The 25,000-nt window shown below is 41.4% G+C and overlaps 1 protein-coding gene across 2 annotated transcripts; it reads left to right on the top strand.

Moving 5' to 3' along the window:
* Positions 1-7,256: 7,256 nt before the first annotated feature.
* On the top strand, positions 7,257-24,677 carry LOC119884120 (exportin-7; the record flags this gene model as incomplete). 2 transcript variants are annotated; one of them, XM_038694598.1, is given in 24 exon segments in its annotated part: positions 7,257-7,403; positions 8,470-8,563; positions 9,299-9,465; positions 9,558-9,623; positions 9,728-9,832; positions 11,096-11,261; positions 12,409-12,482; positions 12,574-12,693; positions 12,784-12,930; positions 13,884-14,056; positions 15,293-15,486; positions 15,807-15,912; positions 16,572-16,707; positions 18,571-18,644; positions 18,865-18,945; positions 19,338-19,401; positions 19,482-19,590; positions 19,956-20,062; positions 20,727-20,815; positions 20,925-21,032; positions 22,349-22,431; positions 22,900-23,114; positions 24,293-24,431; positions 24,520-24,677. In XM_038694598.1, coding segments are annotated over 24 exon segments (2,922 nt in total), but the record flags the coding sequence as incomplete, so codon positions are not given.
* Positions 24,678-25,000: the final 323 nt, after the last annotated feature.

The raw sequence follows: 25,000 nt of genomic DNA, 5'->3' as shown, positions 1-25,000 counted from the left end.
TTTTATTGGCAAGACAGTTTATTGATCATTTTAGGAAAGTAACCAGCACATTAATTGATAATGACGATAGCTGTTTGGACCCATATTTATAAAGAGAGTCGTAAAACTTTCATTAAAAATTGTCCTTTACTGGGATTTCATTGACTGACCCGCTTATTTACAGTGTGTTGCTATGACGGAGTATTTAGGGGTCATATTAAATGAAAAAACTGAGGATGAAGATTTATTTTGCATTTTGAGAATAAAGTGGAAATGTCGACCCAAACAAGCTTTATCATATCCGTTTGTCACACCAGCTCTAAAGTTGCATCGTGATCTGATCATAAAAGATGATTTTGAATACATTTAAAATGTTCATCCTCTTTTTTTTAATACCTTTTTTACAGTTTTGTTTATGAATCTAAATTTGCATCACACAATGATGGATGACACTATTCTATTTAGCATTTTTATTTTTAGTTAGTGGATCGCTTTTTGTTCTAATTGCAGTTTTTCACACACCAGTAACTTCCCAGAGTCCAACTTGGCATCATCAGAAGTCTTATTTTAATCCAACTAGCAGCCACAAACACATACGTTCAGTTTGCAACGATATAAAAAAGAGAAAATCATCAAACTGTCACATTTTGAGGAGCTGTAATCAGTGCAGTTTGCCTGAAAACTTGACTTTGACTTTAAAGGTTTAATCAATTATCAAAAATGTTACAGATTAATTTTCTGTGAATGAACTAATCATTAATGGATTAACTGTTGCAGCTCTAGCTGTCATTTTTGAGCATCTAGTGAGCGAGGATACAAACCTTCAGTCTATTCTGTTTGTCACTGTAAGCTACAACTAAAGTGATGAATCAGTGACTACTATAATAATCGATTCATTGTAATTTTCAAGCAAAAATACCAGAGATTCTCTGAGTAGTTTTTCTGAGAGGCTAAAGGCTTTAAAAACATTCAGATGTTCAGAAGCTGCAGGGAGTCCCAAGTACAACACCACCTCCTCTGAGTTTTACTCTCATATGTGCAATAAGCCTGCTTGTTGTTATTAAATGTCTAATTCTTTGTTCAGAAGTGCTGCATTAAATTGCGCATTGTTATTGTGTATTAAATAAAATAAATAATAAATGTTTTGTCCAAAAGGTTTGGATATAAAATTTGAATGCACCTCATTGGTGTAGTTTAGTCTCAGAGTCACGGCGGACGTCTTGGTTTATTTATGTAACATTTAACGTGAGTGGTGATGTGGTTGGAGACAGGTGAGGGTATCATTTCAATTTCATCGATTCTGCTTATTGAATCTCAGTTCTGGTTCCTTCACCACAGATCTTGTCAGCGCTCGCTGACCTTCATCCTCCTCGCTCATCTTCCCCTTCATGGCTAAAGTGAAAGGAGTCTCTGTCCTAGAGGGGCGTCTCTGGGGACTCGTCTCTAAGAAAAATATAGATTGAATCGTTTGTAGCATCGTTGGTTTCCCTTCAGTATAAAAGCTGAACGTCAGCTCAGACGTTGCTGCTGTTAGCGTTAGCTGCTGCAGCTGGGAGAGCGCGACACGTTGAACACGGTGCGTTCCTTCAGATTCACGCCGTGTTGAAGTAAACGCTTCGTCATGTTGGAGCTGCTTCCTCCCTCGCACCAAACCTCCTTACTGCAGCTGCTGCATTTTGCTGCGTCATTCGTCGTTTTTTTTTTGTGAAGCTAAGCTAAACTTTGGAGCGTTAGCGTGGTCGGCCACGGTCCAGGACTGGAAACAGAAGGACTCTCTTCTTAATGCTTTGTTGTTTGTTTGTCTTAACAAATCCACTGTTCTCAGAAATTTGATACCGGTTCTGACTCTGAAGCGGTTCCCGGTACAGAACCCTAGTTGGAGAATGATATTCATTGAATCTTTGGGTTGTTGACCGTTAGTCGGACATATCAAGAGATAAAGACTCAAGAGAAAATCACATTTTTTCACTGTTCTCTTGTTTAACTGTGAAATTAATCAATAATAAAAAATTGTTAGTTGCAGCCTTAAATTTAAAACCTACACAGTCAAAACAAGGTGGACACAACAGGTTTAACACCGGCTCCCATTTAAAGGGATACTATGCGATTCTGCAGAGAGTCTGTTGATATTTGAGTCCAGCTGCCAAACAAACATTGCCCTCCCCTCACTGCTCCTTCGGAAGCTCCTCCCCCCGCAAATCATTAATGCACATTGCCATGGTAACCAGTCCTACTCTGCTGAAATATAGCAGAATCCACAGCGTCTGCTGTCTGAGAGCACGTTAGCCTCAATAAGAGGTCATGTTTTATCAGCACTGGAGAAGGTGTGAACAAGCCTGTCAATATTTAAATATGTATTGAAGCAAAATACTTTTCGAAGCCTAAATCTAAGACACAGAGTTTAGTTTATTTATCGGTAGGATTGTCGAGGGGAACTTCAATAGTTACAATTAGTGAACAAACATCAAACGAATGACATGTACGCACACAAACTGCTGAACAAGGTGCTGACCCGTTTCCCTCTATTCACCGGGGCTCCGTTCACACACACTGACCGCTGCGGCTAAGCTAACAAAGCTAACCAGCTGGGATCATCACGAACGTGACAACAGACAGATGAGAGTAAGTAGTGAAGCTGTCGTTTATGTGGAACAGCAGAGCTAACGTTACTCACCTGACCAGCAGAAACAACCTCTGAATCGGTTTTTCATTCCTTTCAAATCTCGTAGATTTATCCAGCATTGAAACCCCTCACAGATGTTAACACAGGTCTTCCCCTCGCCTGGTCATATAACTTGTTTCACAATTCCTCAGACCCTTTCCGTCTGTGGCTGTTTCTCAGTCAGCTTCGCAGCTAAAGTGTCCAGCATGTTCGAATGTACTGCTGTTTTACGTTCTCCCTCCCACTGCTCGCTCCGAGCGGCTTTGTTTGTGCTCACTTTACAGACCCAGAGCTGTGTGTAAGAGCACATGAAAACCAGAGAGCCACCTACCCATGAGGAAATGTTCGTATTCATATTCTCCAGACTTAAGGCAACATGCTGTTCGATAAGTAGAATCTGATTGGTACAGACCCCGGCTAAGATCACATCGTCATCGTAGTGCGGTTTGTTTGGACCGATGTTAAAGCTGTCAGTGGAACCCTGCTGCGGACCAAACAACCAAACCGAGACCGCTTGAACTTTGGGTCTCGGTCCGCTGTTCACAGCTGCAGGATTTTCTGATAACAGGTGTCATTTTTAGCATTATTTTAAAAGATACACAATTCATACATCCATCTCCCAGTCATTCGTCATAACATGCGGTCCATTTGCAGTCTAATAATACTAATTATCAGTTAATTCTTTGTGAACTTATTGTGACACCAAATAATATATTAAATATAATATACTAAAGTGCTGTAAAATCTTCTGTCGGTCACTGGGTTTAGATTTCCTCACGTTGGTACTGATGAGTCAATCAGTGAGTTACCTGTCAGTCTGCATTACTTCACGTTTTCTCGTCTTGGTTCGCTTGTAAAAAGTCAGCGTAAACTAAAGTACAACCATATCTGATCTTTTCCCTTGATCCGGACCATAGGTTGTGTATAAAGATGGAAGATAAACCCCGCCCCCCCCTCCATGTTAGCAGATGGGTGTTTATTTTTCTTATTTGCTGTCCCTAAATTTCGCACTACAGACTAAAACAATGTTTAAAATGTGCTTTTAAAATATCCACCATGTCCGTGTTTTGTGACGTAATAGAAAGAGTATTTAAAGTCATACTGTCAGGGTTTCTAAATACCCTGGTATTAATACGCTTATATCTGCTTACAGCTAGAGATGTAAATTTCACATCACAATCATAGTGACCAAAATTATCACGGTTATCAGTATTATCACTGTTGTCATACCATATCAAATGTGCATTATCATTAAAAGCTGTCATACAATTATTATATCTGTAAATGCAAGGCCCCCGTGCACAATTACATAAATACAAATGATAGTTAAGAACACAGCGATAGTAACTGCAATGATCCCAACAGCTGACACAAACATAGAGGAGGCTTGTACAGGAGTTTGCAGAGTTTCTCCCCTGTTGGACATTTTTACATCTAATTCAGTTTATTTTAAACAAACAAAATATGTTGTTTGGAGACTAAACTGTGTTATCATGTGCAGTGGGCGAATGCAGTCTGCAGACAGCAGCAGAACAACGTGTAGCGTTTTTACAGAGCAGCAACACTGAAAGCTTCAGTGTACAAGCTGTTAGCAAGTCAGAGAGACAAACTAAAGCTAAAAGTTAACTCGCCCTGCGTTCGTTATAAGGGAATTTTCTTCCATCAAGTTTCCTTCAGTGGTCTTATTTAAAACAAAATACGACCAGACTTCAGACGGGATGAAAAATCTCTGCAGCCATGTTGTCATTGACCCAAAGTTTTTCAAAGCGCAATAACCGAAAACGGTTATCATGATAACTAAAATGTTTTCTGTAAAACATCCATCATTAAACCTGTAACTGTTTCATCCCTACCTGTAGTGTGTCATAACCTGTTTATTAAGTGTTTATTAACTGCCTTTAATTGCTAAATATAGGAGGTAGGTGAAGTAAAGTGTCATCTTTAAACACCCCAAACCACAAGATGAAACAAACGCATAGTTTTGTTTAATAGTTGATATTTGGGGACATTTATTGTGGCTCATATATTCCTGCACACTTGCAAAAACAGAGTAAGTAAGTTAAGTAAATGTCCGGGTCCGTGAAGACTTTAAGTGTCTCCTCAGCGTCCTGTCCTGCCGTTGGCCCACCGCCGTTTTAAACTCGGTCTGACGCGGCGTTATCACTGTGAAGTATTTTGAGTCCGGCTTCATCTGGCGCAGCAGATGGCACGTGTGCTGGCAGGGTTCGGTCCTCGGCTCTTATCTGAGGCCGACAGAGTTTCACAGCGAGCAGACGTGACGTAACACTCAGTCGTACCTGCTGCACCTGTCCACCTCCCAGAAACCCTCACTGCACCCCAGTGAAACACGCCAAAAGAGATGCACCCCACATCCAGACCTCCCTCCCCCTCCACCACCTCTAATCTTATTCTCGCCGTCCTGACATTTTGAATATATCAGTGGCATCTCGCTGTGACTCAGCACCTTTCCTGCCAGCCACACGAATGAACTTTATCAATAAATGTGTGGGAGGAAACGTCTTCTCCTCCAAATGTACGTGTTTGTGATCGAGGTAATGATCTTATCTGGTGTATTTTATTTGGAGAGAAGGCCAAAGTGTGATTATAGTGAAATGTCCTTATCGCTCCTTTCGTCCCACTTAAAGTTAAAAACACAAAAACATTTAGTTTATGGTGATGAAAGTCAAGGAAAAGCAGCGTTTTTAAGAAGCTGGCGCCAGAGAGAGTTTATTTTTACTTTAGAAATGATGGAAACAGTCTCGCACTCTGCTCCGGTAACAGTTACATCATGATTTATTTGGAGACGTTTGTTTCCATCAACCTGTTTTTATGCACATTTTCAGTTTGTGCATTTAAAACCGAGGAACTGGGAGGAAAAAAAAGTAAAGTCAAATCGGCATAAGAAGAGTTTCCTGTTGTGTAGAAGTTTGTGAATAAACAGAATAAACGCCGCGGCTGAAGGTGAAGAAAGCATCAGCTGTGCGGAGCGATCAGTAGGCCGTAACCTTCATCACACTGCGGCTCTTTTAATGACGTCACCTCGCTGTGTCCTCTTCTTCTTCTGTGGTGGTTTAAACAGCCGCGACTGGAGAATCGGCTCCTCTGACTGTTTAATCAGCCAGTGAGCCCGTAGGCTTCGTTCAGACTGCAAACCAGATCTGTTTCTCAGATCAGATCTTTCAGACGGGCTGTCCGCACTGATCCGCAAGTGATCAGATGGGATTTGTGTTTTCAGACTGGGGATGTACCGAGAACCGATACTTCCGTACCAAGTTGGTACCACGTGACTCATTTTTCTAGGGAGCAGGGATCCCTCGCGTAGAAGATGGTGACGAGAGCAGCAGCAGCCGCAGCTCTGCCATCATGTACGGAAATTTATGGGTGAATTTTAATATTTAACATGCGTCGGTTTTCGTGTCAAAGCCTCGATTTCTCCCAGTTCTGGAATATGTTGGAGAGCTAATGTAGGCAGACGTTTCACAGTTTGGATCAACTCAACATCACCAAAGATAACGATGCAGTTTGCAGCACAAAGAACTGAATATCTGTCCAACGCACCTGTTTTTGTAACATAAAAGTCAAACTACTGCCAGTAGAGGCAGTGGCCACGCTTAAACATTTAAGTTAATCACTTAATGAATTAATTATGCACATTGCATGGTTGTAATTTCAAGCTTGCTCATTTCTGAATATACTTACATCAAACCTGGACGTCCTCTCACAACTTTCACAGCTGTTAATTGTTAAAATGTTTCTATTAAAGGAGTGGACATGGGATTTATTGTTTTGTTTTTTTACTGTCAAATTTGGTATCCAGAAACACTGAAGCATGAGATCTGGCGATCCTTCATCTCGCCCTCCAGTCTCGATGTCCAGTGTCTTTGCAGAACTCCTGCGTCGCACCAAATAAACTCCGCAGGATTCAGCTCAGCTGCTCTGGATTTGATGTCGTCGTGTCATGTGAAGCGTTGCGAGTGACACAAAAGACACCTTGAAATCAGATTTTAGTGGACGGACTAACCCTAATCCGCATCTGTTGAAATCCGATTGAGATCACATTTAAACGTCCAAACGTGTCTCAGATCCAGTTTGAAAAAATCACAAACACTTGCCCAAATCTGGACATTTGACACTTTTTTTGTCTTATATGATGGTAAACAAAATATTTTTGTGTTCTGGACTGGTGATTTTCAGTCCTTTCTGACAGTTTACAGGCAGAACAGATTCATCAGAGTTGAACAAATTTCCCAAATTTCCTTAGTTCAGTTTATAGTGATATAAGACAAAGAAAAGCAGCAAAATCTCACATTATTGAAACTGGAACCTGAGAATTTAGTGCATTTTTTTTGCTTAAAAATTTACTTAAAAGTAATTGACTATCAAAATAGTTAGGTTTATTATTGTTTTAATAGATTATCGGGCTAATTGTTATTCAGCTGTAAATTAAGCCGTGGTTTATTCATGATAAACGCCCCTTAACTCGTTTGTGTTTGTTGTGGGATGCTGGAGCATTTTGTCTGTGATCTGTTCTTCTTGCTCCTGAAAGTTTTGTCTGTCACATGAGCCTGTTGGTCGCTGATAAGCCCCGTGTCTTCCACGCTCTGTGTTTATCTAGGGCCTTGCCCAGCTGGAGATCCTGTGTAAGCAGCTGTATGAGACCACCGACACCGCCGTCCGACACCAGGCAGAGAAAGCTCTGGTGGAGTTCACCAACAGCCCCGACTGTCTCAGCAAATGTCAGCTGCTGCTGGAGAGAGGCAGTGTGAGTAGTCTCAGTGCTGCACCTGCACCATCTGGGGCCCAACAAGACCAATACGATTACGGTGTATACAGAAATGTAGAAGTAGAAAAGTATTATCAGACAAATAAATCAAATGTAAAAGTACTCCTGACCTCTGTCAGAGCGTATCTGATACTATTGGATTATTATAACTGATGCATGGCTGTGAGCTAACGTTAGCAGCAACTAGGGCCGAATAACTAATTGAAATCTGAGTAACAACAGTAAAACAACCTACTGCAGTTTTCAAATCGCAGGAGGTGCAGTATTTCTTAAAAAACGAAATGTGCGTAAAAATAATTTAAATTAAATATTGTGCTTCAGAGACGTCCTGGCCAAACATCTTTGTTTGGTACAGATCCATTTTAATGTGTCTTCAGTGAAAATGAGAATAATTATATAAAAACTTTTAACTCCCCCTAGTAGGGCTGGGCGATGTGGCTAAAAATGTTATCACGATAAAAACATTTCATACCATTCGATATCGATAATTAATAAATGTCAAAGCATTATTTCTTTGAATAGCAGATATTTGCTCCCAAACAGTGGATCACTTCACACATCTGACGTAGAACATTCAAAACTAAAACTTTAGTAAATCTCTTTTTCAGTCCCTTTTCCTCAACAAAATAAATATCTTAATAGAAATATTAAGTGCTAATTCGTTCGTGATTCAAATGAATTGAATCAAACATTTATTGATGATGTATTGAACATTTATTATATTGTTAGAGGAAAATTATTATTGTTTTATTGCCCAGTCCTACCCCCTACTATCGCGAATCATTTTGCCATTGCAGTATCAGTGAAAATAATCGCAGTTAGACATTTTTTAAAAATCGTTCAGCCCTCGCAGTGACTGACTGAAGCCTGAAAGGACGGAAGCAGTTTGAATTGTTTTTACTGTGTGATTAAAGTTCAGTTTGGTGCAGTTGTTCCAGATGTTTCCTTACGCTTTCTGCTGTCAAGAATATTTAGATGGATGTATTTGCAAAATACCAAACATAATGATTTTCACTAACACAGTATTTTTCCTCTCTCATCGCAGTCATCTTATTCTCAGCTGCTTGCGGCCACCTGTTTGTCCAAACTGGTATCTCGAACCAGCAACCCTCTGCCCCTCGAACAACGCATTGACATCCGTGAGTACATCTCAGTTTTTCAGGCCGACCTGCGTTCGGAGCAGGCGTGGTGGAAAAAATGATCACAAACATAAAACATCCATAATACAGAGTTGTGGGTCTGTTACTGTCTTAATGCCAACACATTTCTCATTCTGCAACGGAAGGCGAGAACGTTGTGATCAATAACCATGAACATCCACTGATGTAGTGTTGCTGCTTTCATAATAAGATTATCAGGAATTTTCTGCTCTCCACCAATATAGAGATAAAATAACTCCTGATTTTTAGGTAATGAGAAGTGAGTTTGAGGAAAATGAAAATAGATTTCATTTGGAGAGCACAGTTGGGCTCACAGCCTGCAGTCAGAACCTCCTCTGATACACGAGGCCTGTTTGATCAGTGTTATTTAAATAGGAAACACTGCGACTATACTGCACATTTATATATTTATATACTATAAAGAAAAAAGACGTTTTAACTAAAGACATTTTCATTTCTTTGCCAACCGTCATCGCTCTGTTTATAAACCTGTCATTTGATTGTTCCTGGAGATTTAAATCTGAAACAGGATGTGGTGCAGTTTTCAAAAATACCCCTGTTAATAGTAGCACAGAAAGTCAAACCGCTAAGGTCAGGTATTAACGTTTAGCTACTTAAATGTAATTTCTCTGCATTTGAAAGAGAGAGAACAAGATTGAGAGAGTCTCTCGGCTGTGTCGCTCCTCTCTCCTGAAGTTGTTTTCTTTTGTACAGGGAACTATGTGCTGAATTATTTGGCCACTCGGCCAAAGTTAGCAGCATTTGTGACCCAGGCTTTGATCCAGCTGTACGCAAGGATCACCAAACTGGGCTGGTTCGACTGTCAGAAGGACGACTACGTCTTCAGGAACGTCATCGCTGATGTGACGCGCTTTCTGCAGGTCAGTGTTTTAATTATGTGGTAGAAAACCTGCAGCAGCCGCAGTGTGTGTGTGTGTGTGTGTCGCTCAGCTTGTGTTTGTTGTGTTTACAGGACAGCGTTGAACACTGCATCATAGGGGTCACCATCCTGTCCCAGCTGACCAATGAGATCAACCAGGTGGGATGTCCTCCTCTCTTTTACCTCCATTTTTCTTCTTCTTCTCTCTGTGAAAATGTTGTTGTTGGGGTGAAAATGTTTAACGCTGCCTGTTTCCTCCTCAGGCTGACACGACGCATCCCCTGACCAAACATAGGAAGATTGCATCGTCTTTCAGAGATTCCTCCCTCTTCGACATTTTCACGCTTTCCTGCAACCTCCTCAAACAGGTACTTCTTGTTTTTTTTTTGTTTTTTTATCTTGAGAATATTGAAACAAAAAGAGGGGGAGGAAGCCAAACTTCTGCTAATGCAGGTGTTAAAACAGGAGACTTCCTTGAGACTCTTTGGCATGTGAGTCTTTAAATAAAGACTAGCAACAAAGAACTTTACGGTTTGCTTCCTTTCAACATCAGAATAAAATCATCTCTGAATGAAACTTATGAGATTATTAGATCATTATCTTTTAACACTGTCCATAGTAACACTGAATTATTACCATTAGCATTAAATTTACGCGCCAGAAACTGTAATGAAAAGGACACAAAGGTGTGAACATTTGTCATATATCCGGAGTAACACCCTAGATTGGGATCTTTCACCCCGGAGGGAAACCATGAGAGGGAAATGTAACACGGGACTCTCTCATGAAAAGGGGCGGTAACCTCTGCGACCTCCTTGTTTACTTCCATACGACAGCGTGCCGCGTGTGGCGTCGTATTGTTCTTCTTCTACACATGTGGGTCTCTCTCACGCTGTGGCCAGTTCACAGTTCAGTCTGATATGGGCCCCATTTAAAATGAATGTGAACAGCCAGTCAAAAAATATCTGATCTGGGTAATAAATCAGAATTGAGCTTGAAGGCCTGCAGTGTGAACTCGGCTTTTAATTAACAGGACTCAATTAGTTAGGGGGAAAATAATCAAATTTAGGCAGACTTTATGTTTGGGGTATTTTTGTACAATTTAATAACTTCAAACAGAAAAAAATAACCCCAGTCAAAACTTCCCTTTTATTATTTGCTCTTTTTAAAGAGAAACAAACAGTAAAAATTGTAAGCAGCTCTTAACAAATATACCAGTAACGGTAAAGCGCGTCAGGTTAGGCGATATCAAAGATTCTTAATCACATTTGTTAAAAGAAGTCTCATCATCCAGCAGAGAGCAGCTGGAGCCACCTGAGAAAATCCCCTCTCTGCGCTGAGCTGCTTTCACTTTCAGTTTAAAATAATTCCCTCAGCAGACGTTTTAAGAGCTTAATTGTTGGCAGAGCCTGACCTGCTGTTACAGTCGGTGGATAAAGTCAGTTTATGACACGTATGACACAGATGGATTAAAATATACAACCGATCAGCTTTTTAAAAAATTAGGTTATTATAGAGAACACGGTACTGAACATACTTTAATCGTCTCTTTGTTCCCAACCAGACAGCAAACAGAAGTAAAGAACGTGCAGGCTGACTGAAGCTGAGTGTTGTTTTGTTTGTTTCTTCAGGCTTCGGGGAAGAACCTGAACCTGAACGATGAGTCTCAGCACGGTCTGTTAATGCAGCTGCTCAAACTCAGCTACAACTGCCTCAACTACGACTTTATAGGAACTTCCACAGACGAGTCGTCGGACGACCTCTGCACCGTACAGATCCCCACGTCATGGAGATCAGGTAGCTGCGGCGTGCAGGCAGCTTACTCAGGCTGTGAACAGGCGCTGAAGAGTTATTATATCATACCCTTTAATCCCATGTCTAAAGTATAATAGTGTAAGCCCTGAATTCAGTTTCAGCCCGGTCTAGTGGTAGAGCGGGTGATCTAAGGACTGGCAAGGCTGCCACAAGATTTATTCGTTTCCATTTTATATTACATTACATTTTAAAAACATGTCGTGTATTTTTGCATAAGAAACGACAGCTAATCATTTAAGCTCAAATTTTATAGGATGTAGTTACATTTTTCTTAAAGTAATTGCATTATAATTAGTAGGACAGTATTTCCCTCTGAGGTGTAGTGGAGTAGAAGTAGAAAGTGGCATGAAAGTGGTACAAGTACCTCAAATTCTAAGTGAAGTACAGTTGGAGTGTGAAGAGCTGAGAGCAGCTGAGATCAGTCGAAGTGTTAAGAGATGAAAGCATGTGACAGTTTGGTTCAAGCCCTGCAGGAAGTTGGATTATCAGACTGTCAGAGATGAAGGTATTTGAAATGGTTGAAGCACTAGAGAGAGTTGGAGGTATGTGACATGAGTAGTAAACACTGGAATCACCGTATTAAAAACCACGTAAATGTGCAGTTATTCTGCAGCTAAGGTAACATGACGGCTCAGGTTTGCTGCTTGTCAAAGTAACCGGCTTGTTAATAAAGCTCAAAGAAATGCTGATGATTCTTAGTAGTTTGGTTGCAGTAATGTTGATGTTATTATAATGTTAATAATAATTGTGTTATTTCAATGGGCGCTGAAAGCATCATGTTGAACACCCTGTGATCCTGCAGTAGATTACTTTTGATAAAAACTTCAATATCAACTACAGTTAAAACGATTAATTGATTTAAGTTGTTTATTAAGCAGAAGTGTCTAATTCTCTTCATCTAGCTTCTCCAGTGTGAGGATTTTCTGCTTTTCTCTGTTTTATATCACAGTAAACCGAAAATGTTTAGTTTCTGAACTGTTGGTTTGACAAAACAAGACATTTAAAGATCAATAAATCAAGAAAATGACCTCCAGATTAATTGTCAATGAAAATAATCTTTAGTTTTAGTCTTGTGTAGCATTGTCACTCTAAAACTGACTTCTTATTCTGTTGTGTTTCTGTCTTGCAGCGTTTCTTGATTCCTCCACCCTGCAGCTCTTTTTCAATTTATATCATTCCATCCCTCCGTCCCTTTCCCCGCTGGTAAGTGAGATGTAGTTTAAATCACGCTAACAGGACCAGAGGAACTCGTGCAGCCTCCTCCTTCAGACTGAGTCACTGTGTTTGTTTGCAGGTGTTGTCGTGTCTAGTTCAGATCGCCTCTGTCAGGAGGTCTCTCTTCAACAATGCAGAACGAGCAAAGTTTCTTTCACACCTGGTGGACGGAGTCAAAAGGATACTAGCAAACCCACAGGTTAGTTTCTGCTTCACACAGAGATTCTTTTTCCTTCACTGTTCCTGTTTCCAGCCGGCTGTTTGACGGTGAAAACTGTTTGTGGTTTAGTGTTTGCCAGATCCTAATAACTACCACGAGTTCTGCCGGCTGCTGGCGAGGCTGAAGAGCAACTACCAACTGGGGGAACTGGTCAAAGTAGAAAACTACCCTGAAGTCATTCGCCTCATAGCCAACTTCACCGTCACCAGTCTGCAGGCGAGTCTTAGCTCTTTATTTCTACGGTCTCCAACTAGCACTGAGATTTCCTGAAGGCTGAATAGATGCTTCTGTAAGACAGCAAGGAATAAAGATTTGGAGGCACTGTCAAGAAAAAAATAAAGCAGACTGCAAAAGTCCACTGCAAAAAATGCCACATTACTTCTCTTTGGGGTCTGCAGCTGTAAACATAGTTAAATACAATGTTTTTTCATCTGCTATCTGTGATTGATGTTTACAGGACATTTTATGCAGCATAACACGTCCCAAATCACAAATACGTCTGGTTTTTGTTCATAAGAGATCTAACAGTGAGTCAAACCTCCAAAAAGAAGTCCTCTTTAATTTAACATACTGTACATGAAGGGATATATATTTGTTAATGCAGATCCCAAATGACACACAAACCCTTATTAACAATGCTTTATGATCATTTATTTCTGTCACCTCCATCAAATGATCGAGTCCAGTTTGTATCAAACTGAAGAAGCAGAAACACTGTATTGATACCTGATAGAAAACTGTTGTTACAGGTACTCACTTTGCTAATCAAAGCATTAAAGATATATAAATAATAAATGTAAATCAAAAAATATAAATAGTGTGGAAATATGTTCAGTATTTTCCAGTATGTGACAGAAGTGTAATGAATAAATAGTAGTAATAATGATGAATACTGATTATGTTGAGTCGGAATGGATTAAATCCTTAAAAAGGGTCACCATATTGGGTTTTAATAAGGTCAGAATTAATATAGAATATTATATAAAAGGTATAAAATTAAGGCGTAAGCTGTGATTATTATTTGTCAGGTCTGTGAGACCTGAAAGAAAGAGGAAGTAAAGCCAACATTAGCAGTTCTGGGTAGTCATGAAAAGGTTTTAGGGCTGAAGTGAAAATAAAGCTCAGGTAGAAGTCGGTTCTCACCTGTTGCTCTGCTTTCTGTGTGTCAGCACTGGGAGTTTGCCCCCAACAGTGTTCACTACCTGCTGAGTCTGTGGCAGCGTCTGGCAGCATCGGTCCCCTACGTCAAAGCCACCGAGCCTCATCTGCTGGAGACCTACACTCCCGAGGTCACCAAGGCCTACATCACATCACGGCTCGAGTCGGTCCACGTCATCCTCAGGTAAGATCTGCTGGAGTTTCTGTTTGCTCTGTAAACCCATCAGCTTTATATCGTCGAACCAGTGTAAGAATTAGACCCCTTGGATCTGCGTTGCATTGGGCTGAAGAGACTTTTCTCTGTCAGTGCAGTTTTTGGTTGACTGGGACGTTGTTGCAGATTTTGGACGTCACTTTGTTTAGCTAATCCTGCTTTTGGTTTTAATATTAACCACCTTAGGCTCGCCAGAGTATAAAATATATTTGTGATAATTAAGATAGATAAGATAGAAAACCATGGCAACAATGTCAAACCATTCCTTTTAAACTGGAATCATGGATGTTAAATTATCAGTAGATTCAAACACTGGACGACCCCACCGTCTCGGCACGGATCACGGACTGTCTCTCAGACATATCCGCATTGATGAAGGCTGGCCACCTTCAACTAAACCTCTGTAAGACTGAACTCATTCCAAAGTCATTCCAGCCAAGCAATCGATCCACCGTAACATCAAATTAAAAATTGGCTCCTCGACCATCACTCCTACCAGGGTGGTCAGAAACTTGGGTGTCGTGATTGATGACCAGTGATGTTGCTGCTGTCTCTCGGTCGTGCCGCTTTGCTCTATACATCATCAGAAAAATCAGACCCTACCTCACTCAATAAGCCACCCAGCTTCTGGTACAGGCCATGGTTATCTCTCGCCTCGACTATTGCAATGACCTCCTAGCAGGTCTTCCAGCTTGAGCAATGAAACCCTTACAAATGGTTCAGAACGCAGCGGGGCATCTGGTTTTCAATCAATTCAATCATGTCCACTCCTTTACTTGACAACCTCCACTGGCTCCTCGTGGCCTCCCGAATCAAATTCAAGTCACTAAGGCTGCATACACAGTGACTACTGGGTCTGCACCCATCTACCTAAACTCCATAATACAAGTTTATGTTCCTTCTTGACCGCTGCGCTCCTCTAACGAACGCCGCCTGGCTCTGCCATCCCTACATATAAAGCAAGCTTAGTTCATGTTCTCATCTTTGACACCACGATGGCGGAACGAGCTACAACATGCCGTCAGAGCATCTCTAACTTCAAGAAGCTCTTGAAAACTCTTCAGAGAGCACTTCCTCCTCAACGTTTCCAAAAGTCTTCTTTGCAAATATGTTATGAGTAAGTAAATGTTTGTTAAGACTTCAAGAACAAAGACTTTTAGGTCCCAGACTGAATAAACTGTGTTCCCGCATGTTTTGACTCCACAGAGATGGGTTAGAAGACCCTCTGGATGACGCTGGCCTGGTTCAGCAGCAGTTAGACCAGTTATCCACCATCGGGAGGTGCGAGTATGAGAAGACGTGTGCTCTGCTGGTCCAGCTGTTCGACCAGGCAGCTCAGACCTACCAGGAGCTACTACAGTCCACCAACTCGAGCGCCGCAGACATCACTGTGCAGGAGGGTACGAGCTGCACACAAATGGGGATTGAAGCTCAAGCTTTAAATTGGAAGTTGGATTGTACTTGTTGAAAATGTTTCTAATTCTTATTGTTTGATATAAAACCATATGCTCTGAGCAGTGGCTACAGTAATGATAAGCAATGTATTTTATCTTTGTAGCATGTCTTTAGTAGTCTTTATAAATCATGCTGATATAATAATCTCCATAACTGTATACTCTTAGTATAAATCACGATGTGGCTACTTGATTAGTAAATTATTTGAAACTTGACATCTTGTTTTCAGGATGCACATGTCGTAAACGTTGTGTTACCTCTGCAGGTCGGTTGACATGGCTGGTTTATATAATCGGGGCTGTGATCGGAGGACGGGTGTCGTTTGCAAGTACAGATGAGCAGGACGCCATGGATGGAGAGTTAGTCTGTCGGTAAGAATACAAGTTTAAAACCCTTAAAATACAATTTAATTGGTTCTGAAAGGGTTTTTATGCTTTATTTTAGGTCTCCTTTGCTACGTAAAATGCTGCGGAGATAGAAAATTAACCTTCATCTATTTTTGATAATGATTCATTGTTATCAAATTACTCAAAATTCCCACGGTTTAGGTTCTCACCTGTAGGGATTTGAAAGTAAACTGATTATTTTTGGGTTTTGGACTGTTAGTGGCCCTGGGCTTATTTAATGTAGATTTTTATCCAAACTAAATACATTTCATATGTTTATAAGTTCTAGCCACATGAAGGGCTAGGATCAAGACTGAATTGAATTGTACACTTCATATTTTGGAGACTTATTATCTTGATCTAATTAGTTGTATTCAAATGGCTGAGTCATCAGCATAGAAAAGTATATTTTCAGCAGAAGCACATTCTAGATAAATGGGCCTCAAGTCCATTTAATTATTTTTCCTGAAATCTGACTGTAACTTATAAAACAGATTGTAAATAACAAATACGCCGCACTAGAGGTAACACTCAATATGGAAATTGGTTTATTGACTTAACAATGGATCTATGTGCAGTGGTTTGCTGTAATTAAAGAACTGACTGCAGAGGTCTTAAAATCACGTTCTGTTTCTTCGTCTCAGGGTGCTCCAGCTGATGAATCTGACTGACTCTCGTCTAGCTCAGGCCGGCAACGAGAGACTGGAGCTGGCTATGCTCAGCTTCTTTGAACAGTTCAGAAAGATCTACATCGGCGATCAGGTGCAGAAATCATCAAAGGTAAGCACTGCTTTTAATGATGCTGCAGTTGTACTGGATGCTGTAGTTATCAGTTAAGCACATGACCCGCTGTGTTAAATTAACCCTGACATGGCTTCACACACTGCTGGCCCCCCTCCCGTCCTCAGTAACCCTCCACTGTCTGCTGTTAATGGGGGCCAAGTTGGTGGGAATGAGCAGGTCTTTTGTCCTGAGTGGTGTCTGCTAGTGCTGACTGCAGCAATTTCTATAGAGCCACACAGTCTCGGTCTGCTGCTACTCGTGTTTTACTATTGTGTAGTTAGACGTGGTGTGTATAGTACAGCGGTTCATGCTGACTGACGGAGTGTGTTTTCTTTGTTCGGGGCAGAAACTGCAAATTGTGAACCCAGATCCCAGATAAGTGGCTGAAAGTAGAAACCATAGTTTGTTTCCACATGTGCCCTTATGGTTTGGTATTAGCTCCGTCTACCTTCAAAGTTTCACCACAGTGTTGTTTAGTAGAAGTAGCATCAAATCTGCAGATATCCCAATAACCTCACAGTCACTACTGTAGATCAAGCTGCTGGAGCCACAGTAAACTGGATCAGTGTTTATTGGGGACCTAATGATCCCTAACTTGTGTATCCATGGTCTGAGGTTCTGCTTTTGTTTCCACTGTTCTCCACCCACTTCTGGGGACAAAATGTTTGTTACGGTTTAAGAGTAGATATTAAACCCAAGCTGCAGGTAGAGGCTGCATTAGACTTTCTCGTTGGCCGTCATTTTGACAGGGTGACAGGGTTATCATAATCCATTTATTACCAGTCAGTTAAAACAACTCTATCCCAATACTGGCAATCTGTACAGGGTGTACTCCGCCTTTCGCCCGATGTCAGCTCGGATTGGCTCCAGCTCCCCAGCGACCCTTTACACAGTATAAGCGGTTGGCAATAGATGGATGGATGAATCAATCACAATAACTTGGATCTAGTGTTTAAAGGTGCCACAATATCCTGGTATCTGTCCAGCTAAAATATTAGTTTATTCTCAAAACTTAATGGCTTATTCGGGTTTCTTAACACAGGATATGATGTTTGCATGTGCATCACATGACCAGGAATCTCCAAAAACCTGAAAACATGCTCATTAGCTCATTAGCACCCAGCTTCTCTTGACTCCCAAACAAGCAGCGCGTAAGTCAAAAATGTAGTGGGAGCACAAAGCAGAACCTAGAACCAAAGCTGTACAGGTTCTTAAAGTTTCTGGTCATGTGAAGCTCTAGATTGCAGCTTGTTAATTTCCCTTTTATCATTGGAAAAAAACGTCCTCCAGCAACCGTCATTAGAGCAGCTGTAGGATGTATGACATCGTGTTGTCAGCTTCATGTGTGACTGGCCCCGTTTCCTGTCAGCTAAGACTTCTGTCTGGCACTTAGTGAGGCATCTGCTCGTTATTTTCTACAGATCTCGTCATGCTTCTTTGTCTCTGCCTTGTTGAGCCGGACACTGAGCTACAAAGACCTGATAGTTGTGTGCTAATGTTACCGCCTGTGATTTGTCCAGCAAATCCGGATTCTGTCCATCAGTTCTTAATCCAGCTGATCTGTAGTCTTAAAGCTGTGATTTAACTTAACTTTTACCGACTCTATCAAATAATTTTCACAATCTAGCTTCAATACAGTGGTGAAAATAGAGGCTTTGAAGTGCTTTTAGAAATATGTTGTGCCAAACATTTCCATTGTATTAAAATAATCAAGTTACGTTTAAAAGAAACTTGCCAAACTGATGCCTGTAAGAACAAAAGTTATGTCAGACCGTAGTTCCTGTTTCTGTGTGTATTTTGATCGTTGTGAGTGTTCATATTAATAGAGTTGTTTGTGTGTGTGTGTTTGTTTAATTGCAGCTTTATCGACGACTATCAGAGGTTCTGGGGTTGAATGACGAGACGATGGTACTCAGTGTCTTTATAGGGAAAATGTGAGTAACAAAAATAAAAATGATCACATGTATCTGTGCACCGCAGGTTAGTTATATATTTGAAACCACAGACAGGTTTTTGTGTCTGCACTTATATAGCTATATATAAAAAATTACGTCACTAATGAAGCGTGTCAGTCTCATTTTTAACCTCCTGTTTAACCAGGAAGTCTCTTCTCGAGACACACGTTAATTATAAATAATCTTTTCTCTCTTTCAGCATCACAAACTTGAAGTACTGGGGCCAGTGTGAACCAATCACCTCCAAGACACTCCAACTACTGAACGACCTCTCTTTAGGATATCCTTGATGTGTGTGTGCGTGTCTACGTGTACCTGTACCGTGTACCAGATTACAGAGATAGAAGAAGTACTCAGATCTTAATCTTAAAGTATATCTTAAGTAAAAGCAGTAATACCACAGTGTAGAAATACTCTAAAGTCCCACATTGGTTCAAGTGGTTCTTAAGTAAAAGTACAAACACAAAATGAATGCGTCCAAGATATCCACAGGAGCTTTTACCAAAAAAGTGAAAAGTGATCCCCGGCTTCCCTGCAGGGACTCGGTTTTGAAGCTTTTAACTTTTTCATCCTGCTTGAGTTTGCAGGTCTGAGAGTAAATGTAATGACGCGCTAGGACTTGAAAGCACTTTCTTGGATCTCTGTTTTCTCCTTGACTTCCTGTTTGTGCACATACAGCAGTGTGAGGAAGCTGGTGAAGCTCAGTGCCGTCCAGTTCATGTTGAATAACCACACAGTGAGTACAGTCCTTGCACTTTACGTTACAGCGAACACACGCAGGTACGTGTTGTTGTTAACATCCCGTCTGTCCGTCAGAGCGAGCACTTCTCCTTCCTGGGAGTGAACAACCAGTCCAATCTGAGCGACATGAGATGTCGGACCACCTTCTACACGGCACTCGGACGCCTGCTAATGGTCGATCTAGGTAAGCACCGTTATTTCTACAGCGTGCAGACGAACTGACACAACTCAACTTTTTAACTAAATGTCAGAGCAGCTGCTGTGTTTGATGCTCAGAGTGGTGATCAGTCAGTTCATGTTGACGTCTCGGCGAATGAATGAATTCATGGGTTGTCCTTCAGATTAGCTCCCGTGGAGCCACAGTGCACAAACAAAATACTCATGTTGCTTTGTGCTGCTAACATAAACCTTTCATGTACAGAAGTCTGCACCCTGATACGATCTGGTTTCTGCTTGGTTGTTTTGTTCTGTGCTGTGCTGTGACAGTTGTTAGCTTTAGAAAATCAAAAAGACGCGTTTTAACTGAGCGTCCTGTCTGTTTGTGTCCAGGCGAGGACGAGGACCAGTTTGAGCAGTTCATGCTGCCTTTGACGGCTGCGTTTGAAACTGTGGCTCAGATGTTGAGTACAAACACCTTCAACGAGCAGGAGGCCAAGGTGATAACACACACACACACACACACACACACACGCAACAAACCAGGGGGTGGACTGACAACGGTAGCTCCGCTTTAATTTTGAGAAGCAGCAGAGCTGCAGTCTCTATTTAATACTCAGTGAAACTTTCAGTGTACATTTCCAGCTAAACTGAGGCTTATTGTTGATCCCTTTCTCTCTGATCGCTTGCTATTCACCGGCCTTGTGCAGAGTTTTGCCGGACGGCCGACAGCTGCATGCACGAACTATTTAAAAACGATGTAATATTCTTTGTGTGGTTCATCAGTGGTGATAAATGATCTGTGCGGACACGTGAGGTGAGGCTGGGGCTCCGTCTCTCTGCTACTAGGCTACAGCATTAAACATTAACTTATTGGGAGAAAACTGGTAGTTCTATGTAAAATCACACGTTGAGCACCCCCATATTGCCAAAATGGCATGATCCTCGTTTCACTGCGAAGCTTCGACTGTGAGATTGACAGTGGAATCAGACTCCACCCATGGAAGCATCAAATCTTGGACTATTCGGGGTCAGCCCTATGGGACTTGTTGTCTTCATTGTTAAACAGCCACCACTGCCGATGAAAGTCTACCTGAAGTGACTCAGCGTGTTTTAATTTCAGCAACATGTTTCATTCTGACGATTTTCTTCTTCTTCCTGCAGAGGACTTTGGTGGGTTTGGTCCGAGACCTGCGAGGCATCGCGTTCGCCTTCAACGCCAAGACGAGCTTCATGATGCTCTTTGACTGGATGTATCCTTACAGCTGACCGTTACTGATCTCAGAGCTGCTAACATGAAGCCACAAAACTTTTTAATTCATCACAGCCTCTGTAAGAACTGTCTTTAACCCAGAGCTGCAGATATCCAGCCTACATGCCCATACTGCAGCGAGCCATAGAGCTTTGGTACCATGACCCAGCATGCACCACGCCTGTCCTTAAACTTATGGCCGAGCTCGTCCACAACAGGTAAACAGGCTCAGTAACAGCTGCTGTCTCTGCAGAGGCCGACTTCAGGCTGTGGACACTAAAATAAAAGAGGAATAACGGCTTCATCAGGAACCTTAGCTGTTCAGTCTGCACTGCAATGCTTCTGAAGTGTTTATTTATGTTCTCTGGTGCCACAAAGAGCTCGCAGAGAAATATCTGATTATCAGATGAGATGCACCAAGATGCTTTTTTATTTTTAAAGGTCTGACCTGCGATCCAATTTTCTATTCTACTATAAAACAGCATAAAGAAAAATCTTTGTAATCTATGTATCTTTCTTTCTTTATTAAGATCCCCCTCAGCATAACAATGAACTATTCATCCTGGGGAAGAAAAAAACCTTATTAAATAATAAGCTTAGTTAAATAACTTTTAAAAAAACATTTACATTTTCTCCCAGACTGCAGCAGGTCACAGGACCTTCTCTCACTCACTAAAAGTGCTCCAGGCTGATGAACAGAGCTTCTGTACAAATGAAATCAACTGAAAACAAACTGCAGTATTAAGTACGTTACATAAGTCATGTGACGTAACACTCCCAGAGAATAATAGTTTGCCCCCCTGTGACTCCAACTGTTTCCTCACAAACTGCTTTAATCTGCTCACCTTGCTTTTCCCTTCTGACACACACACACCTCCACCTGCCTCTCTCTCTCTCTGTGTGATCGGCACCTGTCACAACCTATTAAGCTCTAAATCGTCCGATTTAAAAATATCATTGGACTGTAAATCAACGCATGTTATGGATAATGATAAAGTGGCAGAGAGCAGGACAGAATCACTGCATTGGTTACTGCTTCGGGATCAATATGTCTCGCACTGTTTACTGACCTGAGGATAGAAACCAGCACGTCACTGTGTGATTCATCAGGGCAGGTAGATGGACAGTTAGACTGATAGGTAGGTAGAGATAGTTCAGTAGGTAGATTGAAAAGTTAAAGTTTTGAAATCGTGCTAAAATCACACAGAATCCTGTTGTTGGCCTGTTTTGGTTTCATACCACAAACGAGTCCCTTTGGAACCAGACTGAGATCCTCCTTATCAGGTGGTCCTGGTCCAGTTGTTTTCTTCCACACCTGAGGTTAATCAACAGCTTTCACACCAGTATAAACAAACCTATCTAAACTGAGCACCAGCTCGTTTTAACCGACCGGGTTTGGTGTGAAAGCAGATTCTTTACATGTTAGATAAATATTCCCATGTGATGAAAAGATCACATCATCTTCAGTCACCACTTTCCTGAGACGGATAATTCATTTTTCATAACTAACCTGTGTGTTTTGGTTCTTCTGTAGATCACAGAGGCTACAGTTTGATGTGTCGTCGCCCAACGGGATCCTGCTGTTCAGAGAAACCAGCAAGATGATCACAACCTACGGTAACTTGACCAGACGCCGTATCAGAGTCTCATCAGCTTATGAAACGTACTAAAACTGACTGGATAAACTTAACACATCCATGTCGGGCTGGAAACAAACTTGTTTTAGTTGATGCAGTGCCATCAAAGATCATTTCTTTACATCATGTTTCTACAGCGTGTATGACAGGATCATAAAACTGTTGAATAGTTTCATGATACACAGACGCCTGAAACGATCTTGTATTCTGTTGTGGATATTTATATGTAACTGTTCTAGAGCTGAAATGATTTGTCAATTAATGGATTAGTCAACTGATTAATTCTCTGCAGCAACTCAACTGTGAGGGTTTTCTGCTTTTCTCTGTTTAGTATCTTTAGAATTTGAATATCTTTTGGCCTTATTTGTTTTGTATTATTATATTTGAAGATGTCACCGATCGTATCCAGCTCGTCGTCACACAAACTGTTCTGTCTTCCTTCGTGTAGGAAATCGTATCCTGACGCTGGGCGAGGTCCCGAAGGACCAGGTGTACGGGGTGAAGCTGAAGGGGGTCAGCGTGTGCTTCGCCATGCTGAAGGCGGTGCTCAGCGGAAACTACGTCAACTTCGGGGTCTTCCGTCTGTACGGCGACGACGCTCTGGATAACGCCTTACAGACCTTCATCAAACTACTGCTCTCCATCCCTCACAGTGACCTACTAGTACGTTCATCTGTTTTTATTCTGACTCTGACTTTATTACAATTATACCTACATCACTTCTGACTCTTTAATATAAGATCTAATCTTTATTAAGCACAGGCTCAGAGCTGCTGCAGGATTCTGCGCATGACAGCCAGATAAAGACCATAAAGAAATGAGAAAATCAAATTTTTTAAAGGGGCACTGATAAAAGCAGGTTGGACCATGTTTTGACTTGCAAATTCAATTCAGTATTTTATCTTTTATAACTAGATAGTTAATAAAGTCTTGTATCTAGAGCCATTTATGAGGCTTTTCAGATAATAACCTGAGCTGGTTGGTCTGGACACAAGTTTTGAAATGTTTTAAGGGGGTCTTTCTGTTAATTAAGGCGTCGGAGACTTCTGTTATTAAGCACTAGGGCTGCAACTAATGATTTCTGTTGCTGATTAATCTGACAAGTTATGTACTTGATTCATTGATTTAAGCTGGGGTCAGCGACTCTAACCCAAAACACGTCTTTTTGTCCGCAAACATCTCCTCACGGTCTGCTAGCTGACCGTTCTGTGAGCGCTGAAAAACAATCCGGTGTTTGTACACAGCCCTCGTTAAAGAGGAAACAAATACATGACACACACATCCAGCCATGATGTGTGTGTCAGTAACGTTAAATGACCTGCCCACGGACATTCACTGTCTGGAGCTGCTGTGCTGCTCTGGGACAGTCTTGTCCTCTCTGCATGTTAGCTTCATGTTAGCTTAGCAGCAGCAGCAGCTGTAGCCACAGTATGCTAACCAACAACATCACTAATGTTAGCTACATTACTTGTGTCGCTGTTTGCTCTGTATCATCGTATTTGTCCTGGATTTCTACAGAATCACACACCCCACCTTTAATCGTTTGGTCTGTAAAATGTCATAAAGCAGAGGCGAAAATCCCCGTCACACTTTCCAAAGCCCAAAGTGAAGTCTTCAGATGTCTCGTTTTGTCCAAAACCCAGAGATAGTTTGAAGCTCCTCGCAACTGAGCAGCTGGAAATATAGGGAATGAATTATCAAAAAAGTTGCTGACTCGTTCCAGCTCTGTTGTCCAGACAGTTTTAATCACACGCCTCTAAGACAGACTTAATGAGAAACGCTCAGTCTTTTTGTCCTGCAGGATCTCTGACACACTAACCCGACTCTTCCCGTCCCTGCAGGACTATCCGAAGCTCAGCCAGTCCTTCTACTCTCTGCTGGAAGTGCTGACACAAGACCACATGAACTTCATCGCCAGTCTGGAGCCTCATGTTGTCATGTACATCCTGTCTTCAATATCTGAAGGGCTCACCGCACTCGGTAAAACACTCGGACGGCGAGCTTGAATTCACATGAGCGTGCTCATCACGGTGGTTGTTACATGTGCGTGCGTGTGTGTGTGTTTCAGATACGATGGTGTGCACAGGCTGCTGCTCCAGTCTGGACCACATAGTGACCTACCTGTTCAAGCAGCTGTCGCGCTCCACAAAGAAGCGTCCCACTCCGATGGCAACAGACGATCGCTTCCTCCACATCATGCAGCAGCACCCAGAGATGATCCAGCAGGTCAGAGATCAGCTCGCACATAGTTCCTCTCCCCAACCAAAACCTCAACATAACTGCAGATCTAACTGGGTCTTTATTGTAGTCATTGCTTGTTTTTGTAAGTTTAATCCTTACGTTTTTGTATACTTTTTTAAAAAACAATATACATTTAAAAAAATTTTATAAATGTAAATCCCCTCATATGTGCAGCTGACAGTTTAACCACTTAAAATGTTTAGTATCGTTTTGAGGTTGCTTATTTCTTCCATTGTGGTACCTTTGCTGCCTTGTAACAATGTAGGTAATATTAATGCAGTCTTGCTTTCTTAAATGTAGTAAAACAT

Source organism: Micropterus salmoides, unplaced genomic scaffold, assembly GCF_014851395.1.
Source record: "Micropterus salmoides isolate LMB-PRFRI ecotype aquatic unplaced genomic scaffold, ASM1485139v1 Ms_hic_scaffold_3198, whole genome shotgun sequence".
Classification (NCBI taxonomy): Eukaryota; Metazoa; Chordata; class Actinopteri; order Centrarchiformes; family Centrarchidae; genus Micropterus; species Micropterus salmoides.
This window is presented reverse-complemented; position numbering and strand designations above follow the sequence as displayed.